This window comes from Pelodiscus sinensis, chromosome 21 (genome assembly GCF_052426305.1).
Source record: "Pelodiscus sinensis isolate ZL-2025 chromosome 21, ASM5242630v1, whole genome shotgun sequence".
Classification (NCBI taxonomy): Eukaryota; Metazoa; Chordata; order Testudines; family Trionychidae; genus Pelodiscus; species Pelodiscus sinensis.
Genome location: NC_143072.1, coordinates 16,564,288 through 16,574,836, shown reverse-complemented (window position 1 = coordinate 16,574,836; position 10,549 = coordinate 16,564,288). Strand labels below are relative to the sequence as shown.

At 49.1% G+C, this 10,549-nt stretch overlaps 1 protein-coding gene across 7 annotated transcripts in view; it reads right to left on the bottom strand.

Moving 5' to 3' along the window:
- Window positions 1–5,345: 5,345 nt before the first annotated feature.
- CLUH (CLUH binding protein of NUMT mRNA) overlaps window positions 5,346–10,549 on the bottom strand; it is a 66,331-nt gene continuing 61,127 nt past the window's right edge. For all 7 annotated transcript variants that reach the window (XM_075904868.2, XM_025179296.3, XM_025179297.3 and 4 more), the window contains exons 24-26: window positions 10,405–10,539; window positions 8,024–8,097; window positions 5,346–7,088 (exon numbers count right to left, since the gene is read on the bottom strand). In XM_075904868.2, coding sequence (XP_075760983.2) covers window positions 6,923–7,088; window positions 8,024–8,097; window positions 10,405–10,539 — 375 coding nt within the window. In that variant the 3' untranslated portion in view covers window positions 5,346–6,922. The remainder of the gene's footprint in view (window positions 7,089–8,023; window positions 8,098–10,404; window positions 10,540–10,549) is intronic.

The following is a 10,549-nucleotide window of genomic DNA, read 5'->3' as shown; positions in this document are numbered from 1 at the left end:
TGGGGGGCTCAGAGCTGGGGCTTTTGGTGGACATGACATTTCCATATTCATTATTTGCATAATGAATATGCAAATACAATGTTACCAGTCCACTAAAAGTTTGCGAATGGGTTTGCTGGTCCCCGCTATTAAGAAGGCTAGAAACCACAGGACTGGGTGACTGCTTGAGGGCTCATCCAGCTGATCATTGCTCTATCCTCTCTGCCCTAAAACACTCTTATTTCAGCAAATCTCTCCACCCCTTGCAGCCTAAGGCCAGAGCAGTAGATAGCAAGGCAGTGCATTTGACACTTCTTTTTTTTTAAGTTCTCAGAATAAACAAGTAGGACCTGGATGCTATTAGAAAAAGGATGACTTGCCAGTACGGTTTGCTAGAGGTTGTCCAACTTGCCCAGCTCTGTGCAGCATGCAGGAACTTCTGGATCTTTAACTGCCTTTGACAAAACTCAGCAGTGTGTCAGATTGGGGTCCCTCCCCCCCTTGTTCATTTACATACTCATTGGCTGGCTGTAGGAATACTATAGACTGAGCCTGGGATGAACCAGAGATTTCTAGCTGAGATACAAGTGGATGTGAAAATTCATTCTTCTGTAGTCTCCTGACTTACCAGCCAGGTCAAACAAGAAAAGGCCATCTGTCATTTTAACGATATCAACAATTCCATCCAGGCTGTGGGAGACACAGCAGCAAGAAGTTTCACACCCTTTGAGTTTGAAATCCACACAGCTGACTTTCCACCTCCCCCATGCTTGCTGAATAGTTCAGCTCTACTCTAAGTGTTTTATTGAAACATGGCAAATACCCAAGACGAAATCCCAGGACAATTTTCTGTTAAAGCTGAAGTGTAAACTCTGTCTGTCTGTATAGTCCAGCGTATTGGGAGGTTTTCAGAATTAATTTTCATGTGTCACGTGTGGCGTATTCTCAGCTTTGGAATTGAGTGTTGAAGTGAGAGTCGTCGGCTCTTTGTTCCTTTGAATGGGAGGGTGGTTGGATTCTACTCTGAACACAGTAGGGGTTAAAATGGTGGCATTTTTGCTCTGCTAAAAGCTAGAGTTGCAGCTAATTATGTATCATTGCAGAGTGACATGAACTCAAATCCTGGAAATTCCTTTGGGAAAGAAGGCAGTGGTGATGATAAAAATAGGTATCTCTTGTCATACTCATCAGGAATAATTTCCTCTTGCTGCTGCTTTTGCCAGCGTTCTCTGCTGTAGTTCTATTTCTGCCCCCATGCCTTCCAAATGACTGTGAGAAAAGTGACAGTTCAGTTCTCCATTTAACAGCCTGATTAGTAAGTGGATGAAGTTTGTGTATTTTATGGTCCCCTTGGTACCTAATGTCCAGACTGATTCCCTCCTGGCAGGCTTCAAGTGGGTGACAGGAATCTGGATTTGGGCTGAGTGGTTTAATCAGAATGAACGGAGACAGTGTCAGGGCTGGGTTGCTCGTTCTTTAAGTGACTAACACCCCCAAAAGCAGTTGACACACATGGCGAAGGAGGACTGTGCTCCTTCAGCCTGGGAGTTCGGACAGGTGGGTTCAGCTCCTTGCTCTGAGACAAGTCGCAAAGGGTTTGTCTTGGCTGCAGCGATGAGATTGGTCCAGTTAGCCAGGCCTGAATGAGAGCAGTCGTATTGCAAAGGGAGCAACAGAGTTCAGAGCTTTGGTCCCCAATCACTAAGAGTAATTCCCCACCCTGCAGAGCGGGAAAATAGCGTGAGTGGGAGGTGGGATGGCATAGCTCATGTTTCCTCACTAGCCAGTGTGGAAAAGAGAATGCTTTAGCAAAGCCCCCAGAATCTGACCACCTAACCCCACAGCCTTCTCCAGGGAGGGGCCTGGAGAGAATGGCAGTACACACAGCCTGCGTCTACACTACGGGGGTTTTCTGGGATACCTGCAGGTATCCCAGAAAAACTCTGCCACGTCCAGGGAATGCTGCTTTTTTTGTGGAAGAGCAGATGAGCTCTTTTGGAAGCCGTGTCTTCCCCCTTCCACAAGGAGGAAGGGGGCTTCTGAAAGAGGGTTTTTCTGACATTTGGCTCAGTGTAGATGGGCCCAATTTTGGAGAAGCCTCTTCTGAAAAGACTATCTGAAAAAGGTATGCAAATTGCAGAGTGCAATCCCCTACTTTTTTCCCCCCCGTAGATCAGTGTAGTGTAGACAGAGCCAAACTGCTGCTTGAAGTAATGGAACAAGGGCAGTTGTTTCAATGAAGGTGGTGGGGAAAATCATGAAAAGCAGCAGCTCGTCACCTTTTGATAGACCCATAGTGCTGCTGCTTGAGTGCAAGGTTCCATCAATAACTTAATCAACAGATGAATTCATCTGCGGTGGAGAAAGGGAGGCCCAGATGTCAAACATTTGCCAAGCCTGAGCTGTTCATTTTGTGCAAGCCCATTCCAGTGTGTGCAGTTAGGGATGACTGCAAAGGTCAGAGCAACAAACCACAGGTCACACCTGGACTGTGGTAACTAAACTTTTATAAGTGGAAGTTGGAAAATTTTCTGAAGGCTTTAACTGTGGAGAGTGAAGAACTTTGATTCTAGTACTTCAATGGCTGCCACTTTCCTATGGTGTCAAAATAAGCATGAGATTCTCTCCTGATGAATCTAGTCTCTTTTGGAATGCTGTAATCTCTCATTTTTCCTCTTAAAGTTAGTGCCAATAGCCACCACCTCCCATCAGCAACTTTATTTAATCCTGAACAGCAGCTGCAATTAATTAGAATTGATTATATTGATTGAACTCCATCAAAACCCCCTGGAGATTTGGTGTTGAATAATATGAGAGAACCAGACTTACATTCATGTCTGTTCCTTAGGCGGAAACCAGCTAATTGTCAACTGCTTGCTCTCGTTTCTCCAAGCACCAGGCTTGGATGATGTAACAGACAGTAAGTTTACACCATTCTTTTCCAACTCCTAATCGAAGCAGTTCTGAGGAATTGCCAGCTGGCTGGAGTGGATACTGCTCCTGAGCCTGTGCCTTTATTGTGAAAAGAAAAATACGGTGTCCTGGGGGGCTAAGGAATTAAGTTGGAGAAACAAGTGCCGCAGTGTGTGGATTGCGTTTTATTTTCTACAGGAGGCAGTGTGCTGATTTCTCCCCCCCCCCCCCCCCATCGGAGAAGGGAGGGGGGAAGTTGGCTTTCAGAGCTCACGCTGCGGAACCCCACTAGCCCCTGCTCCTGAAGAGAGAAGAACTGGTCAGAAACCTGCCAACAAAATCATGGCTCCCAGTCTGAGGAGTTTCACCAGTTTGTAGTTAAGGAGCAGGGTCTTCGCTTGGCCAGGAACAAAGGAATCACATTTCAGCTCTGGCCAGGAGGAAAAGCCAACAGCCTAGAAGAGACTCAACAGTTCTAAGCCCCTTTCCTCGTGAGCTGGCTCCAGCAGCTGGCCAACACAGTCAAGTTGGGTGCAATCAAAGTGCAGGTGTCACTATCAGCACCACTATTCAAAACAGGGTGCCAGTGACTCTGCCTCCAAAGGTGTCATCTCTGGAAGGAGGTTCAGCGAGCTTCATTGCTGAGGTGGGGGACAGCTGGCAGAAGGATGTGGTGCTGCCAAGCCAGGCCTTTGCTCAGTCTCAGGGGTGGCAATAAGGGCAGTGGGTGGAGAGAGGAGCTATGGTTCCCAAACTTTTTGGCACTGTGCCCCCTTTTTTATTTTTGAGGCACCCCAACAGCAGTAAAACTTGAGCCATAAAAAAAAAACAAAAAAAAAACAGCTGACCTGGCCAAAAAACCTGGGGGGAGGGGCTGGGTCAGCTCACCTTGTGTCCCCCTTGGAATTTCTGTACCCCCCCAGTTTGGGAACGGGTTGTTTCGGAACACTCTACAACGCTGTTCTATTGCGCCATCTTGCAACACAGTGAGCCCATTCCATCACGCTCGGCTAAGTAAGTGTAGACCCAAGGGGGCCATGCCCCTAAACAGGGACAGTGTCCATCCAGCTAGGAGCTGGAGTCTTGGCTGGTGGCCAGCAGGTTAAAAGGAAGGTGAGAAGGTCAGCGCTGGGCCAGGTTCCAATATGCAACTCGCTGTCTAGCTCCTCTTCCAAGGAGAGTCAGTGGCTAGAATCCAAATGACCTGCACAAGTTGCTACCGTGTGCTTCAGCCTAACAGTCGGAAGCTCTTCCATGCTCTTCTTTTTTTGTGTGCACCTCCTGCTGCACAGTAAGTTACACGGCTGGACTGGACTGTGTGAAATCACCAGGCTGTTACAGAAAGCGGGACACGGCAGAGGGCAGACTCAAGCTGAGGTTTACCTGGCACACACATGCAGGAAGCACTGAGAGCAGCAAACGGCTTTGATCGCTGCATCCTGCCAAATGCCCATCTGGTTTGAAAGTTACTCACTTGATAGCAGTTGGCCCTTTTTAAACAAAGGTAGAATCTTTGTCGTTTCATTAGTGCAGGGCTACTCAACTTTGGAAGCCCTGGGGACCATGCCACAGTGCCTAGCGAGGGCTGCAACTTAACTGTGGTTGTGTATATATATATATGCAAATATACACAAAGAGCGTCCTTCACACTGACAGGCATGAACACAAAGCACTTCCCACAATGCCCCAGCACCTCCTCCCTGAGTGGCTAGAAATACCAACACCCTGTACTTATCTGTTCCAGCCAGCCTGGCCGCTTGCATCTTTGAGTGCTCACCCCGCCTCGGCAAGGCCTTGCTGTTGTGGAGTGTGTTTTCAGTGGAGGCCACGTTCAAAGAATCGCACCCACGCCACAAACAGATGAGCAGCATGTGGCCTGCTGGCCGTTGTTGAGTAGCCCTGCACTAGAGCAACCTCCCGGGCAGTGGGGGATGTGGGTGTTAGGTGGGGTGAGACGATTTACCCTTTCAGAGAGCTGAGCCTGCCTCCCTTTTGTTAAACAGCTACCTACAGCTGTTGATAATTACTTTAAAAGAGACTCAGTTCCTAGGCTCGGAGTAGTCTGCCAGGATGCTAGAGCAAAATCTTAGCACGTGGGTCATTTGTTTTGAGCTTCATTAGAAATAGAGGCAGGGGGGAATTGTGTGCTAAATGCAGAATACACATTTAAGCCCTTTCCCAGGAATTAAACCACTCTGGCAGTCTTAGCTTACTAGCGTGAGCCACATCCCAGTGAAGGACAGAGGCACGTGGGTGTTGTGTTAGCAGAAAGGAGTTAAGGTTGGAATTTTCACAGAAGCCTAAGTGTCGACTCTGGGTCCAGGCCGCTTCTGACATGTTTCCCTTTCTTTGCACTAGTGAGAAGTAGAATTGGCTGCTTTTAAGCAGCAGCAACTATAAGCCCCTAGCCTCTGCTTTGAGTCAACACAACAAACTTGAAGTTCTTAGTAAACTACTTTGCATATTTTTATTTAAAAGATGTAATTAATGGACTAGAACTGGAAGACAATACCAGAAACCCTTGTGTGAAAGATGCCTTGTCATTTATTGAATATTTTTCCAGGGGAGAGCAACTTCTTTTGGATCAAGGATGCCTCCTGCTTTGTACCTCCCCCCCAATCAGGTTACAAATACCCAGTAACGCAGTACAGGAAACCAAGGATAAAGAGCACAGTGATAGCACTTGTTTTCCCAGAAGGTCATCAAAAAAGCAATGCAAATTAGCAGAGAACTGCTGCTGACCAAGAGCATGGACTAGCAATCCTAGCTTATTCTATGTCTTCATTTACTTGGAAAAGGACATTCAACTCTGTCGGCATACCATAGCCTGCAGTGGACAGGACCTATTGGCCTTGCGACTGCACCAGCAGGAAGCATGCTGCATTTAACAGGGGCCAGGGGAAGCAAGAAGAAAAAACAATCAATATTCATTCGTTGGCATCTGCCATTTCACTAACATCCATCGCCTGCAATGGAAGCGCTGCTGGGAGCGATCTCAACCCAGCATGCAAACAAAAAAAGTGAAGACATTAGCCATAGCGCTAAGTGCTCCGGGATTCGTAGCATTCAGCCACCCCGAGGGAAAAACGCCGCGTCAAGACACATGATTCAAACTGCTTGAAGTTTGCTGATCACCTTGCAGGAGGATTCACTTCTGATGCTCATACAATTTGTATTAAAGCAGCAGCTGTCAGAAGAGCACACCCTCCTCCCCGGCCCCAAGCTATCCCAAGAGAGGCACGGTTTCCCCATTATGTGAATTGTTTGTACGGGCCCCTTTCATGCCAACACTGATCCATTATAGGCACTGGGAATTTCCATTTGTAAATGGATGAATACGTATTTTATTTCAAACCCTTACTCTTTGGATGCAGTTTCCTAAGCTGCTCACGCAGAGAGCACGTGGGTGGCATGAGATCGTGAAGTGTGAAGGTTGAAAATCCCCTGGAAACTCTGAACTGAACGACAACAAGAGACAAGCTAATGGACCCAAGTGGCTATGCCCTACAGTAGAAAAAAGCAGCACGCTGCCCCTCGCTTCCCACAGGTTTAAATCCTTTCGATGGACAAACGTGGCTGCTTTCTCCAGGGCTGGTGCTAGAACTGAGCAATGGGAGGGTGGGTTGGTTTTGCAAAACAGTGTCCTTAGTCAACATAAAAATGACCTGAGAAATGTTCTACCTCCAGACAACTCATTTGGAATTCATCTCGCTCTACAAAGTCAAAATGGACTGATGCCACCCCCACGCGTGCACACGCACACACAAACACACACGCTGCCGCGACAGCCGCCGGCTGGGCTCCCCTAGGCTGCGCTTGCGGACACGGCTGCATCCCGGCCACCTTCCCCCGCCGCGCGGAGGACGCGCACAGTCAGATCCTATTTCTCACCTTAGTTCTTTGCATTGTGTATTCGTTGTACCAGTGCAATAACATTGTCAACAAAGGAGAAGCTGCCCCAGGGGAGTCCAAGACCCTGGTTCAGATTCAGAAAGAGGGGAGGGTTTAATTTTTTTTTAAGCGAGGTACACTAAGCAGAGCTCGGTGCTGGGACCTCAGCAGCAGGCAGGTTCGGCTCAGCCTCTCTCTCCTCCGAGACTGTGTCTTCTACTTCCAGCTGCTCGCTGCTTTTTACAGCCTCCTGGAGCTGCTGGCGCCGCTGCACCTCTGCTTTAAGGTTCTCCAAGTCCTTTTGGCTAGGGAGGGAAGCAGAAAGATGAGAAGCCTGCACAACACGGCTTACACCTCAAACTGGGCCTACCCCTCTGCAGCCTGCAAAGCCTTCCTCCAGCCAAGATCTTAAAGCTGCTAATAGCGGCTCCTCGCTGCCCATATCCCAGCCAACTTATGGCTGGTGGGCAGCAGTAGCTGCCTCTGCTATGCCCAAGGAGCAGCCTCTGGGGGTTGCAGGCCTGGTGCCGGTGAGTGTTCAGCAATATGGTGTGGTCCTGGCCTGGCTCAGAAGTGATTTGTTCACCAAAGAGAAACACTCGGCCTTGGCTTGGAGCCTGTGCTACCACAGTAAGAAAAATCGCCAACATCTCCACAATGACCTGGGTCTCAAAGGGTGTGTCTAGACTGCATCCCTCTGTCGGCGGAGGGATGCAGATTAGGCAGGACGACATTGCAAATGAATAAGAGATTTAAATATCCCACGCCCGATTTGTATAAAAATGGCTGCCACGTTTTGCCGACTCAGCACTTCGTTGGCAAAAAGCGGCAGTCTAGATGGGATCTGTCGAGAAAGAAAGCCTCTCTCAACAGATCCCTTATGCCTCCTGCAAGGGAGGTTTACAGGATCTGTCAAGAGAGGCTCTCTCTCTCAACAGATCCCCCTCTAGACTGCCAATTTTTGCTGACAAAGTGCTGAGTCAGCAAAATGCGGCAGCCATTTTTATGCAAATTAGGCACGGGGTATTTAAATCCCTGCCTCATTTGCAATGTCGACCTGCCTAATCTGCATCCCTCTGCGGACAGAGGGATGCAGTCTACACGTACCCAAAGAGTCTACATGGCATCGGAGCTCAACACCATCACAGTGCCAGAATTCCAGGGGCAAACCCATCTCCCCTCCACTAGCCGGGCCACGGGGGCTGGTAGGGGAAGCACTCGAAGGCACGGAACACTCTACCTGAGTGGAATGAAGAGAATCCCATTGATAACGTTGAGCTGCTCCAGCACGCTGGTCATATTGGGAGCGGCGAACTACAGTGCAAAGAAAAAAAAAAAAAAGGCATGTGTGAGCCACGTGGTAGAGCCCAGAGACAGAGCGAGCCCACAGCACTGCCTCACTTGATAAGACGCCCTCAGCTGCTCGGCAGGGCTGAAGGACCAATCAGACGCACCCCCTGCATTTGTACAGCACCAGGTCCGTTCTAGTTGGTCACCAGGCACTACAGTGATAACCCGGAGTAACAGTGCAAGGCCGGGGCCAGAGAAGAGCCTCTGGAGACAGAGGGGAGACGGGGCTAGAGAGCGGCATCAACTTTGGGACAAAATAAATGAGCCAAGTTGGGCTGATTTGGGCTTTTTAAATGTCAGGGGCTTAGGGCAGATTAAACCTATTGGATTTGAGCCAATCCCTCAGAAATTGACAGGATGGGGGGAGGGGAAAGGATTAGCCTTGGCACATCTAAGGATTTGCCTTACATCCTGGCCCGAGAGGGTCACCTACTTCAAGCCGTGTCCATAACCTTGCTCAAGATATTCCATTCTAATCTCGCCAGTTCTGTGGCTGAAGGGGGGGGGGGGGTAAGAACCCCGTGATCTGGGAAGCGCAGAGGTGCAGCTCTTCTCAATCCCAGTGGGTCAGTGCCTCGGCAGAACCAGTGGGGTAAGAAGCCGGTAACCCAGCTGTACATCAGCTGCTGCACAGCGAGTCCCAAGCAGCCGCCGTGGGGCTTATCTGGGGCACAGCAGGATGTCTTCGTTCCTGCCAGGGGCGCGTGCAGATAAGAGCAGCTGGTGTTAGCGTGGGAAGAGTCTGTGTCTAACTCCTGCAGGGCCGACGGTTGGGCAGGTCCCTGCCATGTCATAGGCTGGTCCGCCTCCTGTCAGGCCAGCCCTGCCCACACAGTTATGCTGAGCATTTATTTACACGGGGCGCTTGCTCTCCAGAGATTTCAAAACGCTTTACAAAGAACAGGAGCCATAATTCCCATTTCAGAGAGGAGCCAGAGAGGTGGAGCGATTTACCTCAGTCCCAAGGAAAACAACCAGGATTCCTGAGGAACCTTCAAGGCTAGCAGATTCATTTTATAAGTGTTCGTGAGTAAAAAGCACTGTCAGATGCACAGATGAAGTGGGTTTTACCCACCAAAGTTTATGCCCAAATAAATCTGCAAGTGTTGAAGGTGCCACAGGATTGCTCATTGGTTTTGGGGTTACAGACTAACACAGCTCCCCCTCAGAGACTCAGGCCACATCTTCACTAAATGGAAGATCTGCTGTGATCGATCTTCTGGAGTTTGATTTAGCGGGTCTAGTTAAGACCCACTAAATCAAACTCAGAGGGCACCCCATCAACATCCGTTATTTCTGGTCCTGCAAGGAGTAAGGGAAGCCAATAGGAGCATTTGTTTCTGTCTGCCTCCAGCTGTGAGGATAGCAGGGAAATTCGAAACAAAATACATCGATTCTAGCTTGTAGCTGAAGAAGCGTAGCTTGATTCGACGTTCCCTATGAGCGTAGACCTGGCCTTAGTCACAGTGAGTCAGTGGCTGTCAGAATTACAACTAAGGCGTTCCAGGCTCTCAGACTCAGCAAGCGCCGGATTCTTTTATACAGTTTTCCCACTGGGGCTGACTGACCATGGTGCAGAATAAATCAAACAACTTCCTAAGCTTCGGGGAGTTCAGAACCCAGCATCATCCCTTTCCTGCAGCTATCTGACCTTGAAACTGCCTGAAAAATTCAAAGCCAACAGCACGTGCATCATATCGACACGGGAATGAGTGTTACAAAGAAAAATTCGAAAAAGAGTCAATTTGAAAAAAAAGTTACTTCGCAGTATCAGGAACTCTCTGTCTAGCCCAGTGGTTTTCAAACTAGGGGAGCTGTTCAAGGTAAGCCTCTTCTGCCCCAGCCCTGAGCCCCACAAAAGCCAGAGTTTCCCCCCTACACCCCAAAGCTCTCATCTACAGCTCCACCCTGGCACCCACACTCCAGTCAAATTCTGTTGGGTCACGGCCTCAACAATTTTCTTCAACTGGGTCATGAGGAAAAGAGTTTGAAAACCGCTGGTCTGACCCATTTCTGCAAACCTGTAGACCAAGACACCCGAGTTTCTCTTGGTGGCGAGGGGTAAAAGAAAGTCTTAACTCTGGGGTTACGGGTGAGGAATCCGGTAGAACCCTGGGGTTTTTACATACACAGCTGCACTCGGTCACTTCCGTTTTGGATCCCACCGGCCAGAGTCCCTGTGCATGTGAAATGGCGACTCTTTCCCACAAACAAAGCTTAGACCCTGGTATTACAGCGGAGTCCCCGACTGCCCTGGCGCATGCGAGTTACCTTCAGTGGCATAATGTTTGCGTTGGAGCCGTTCTTGTAGATCTCGTTCATTGTGCGTTGGAGAGCCACTGCTTGCTGAGTCAGGTATTTCAAGTATTCGGAGCTTTCTTTGGTCTTCTCATGGTGCTCTCCCAGCTGGTCAGAA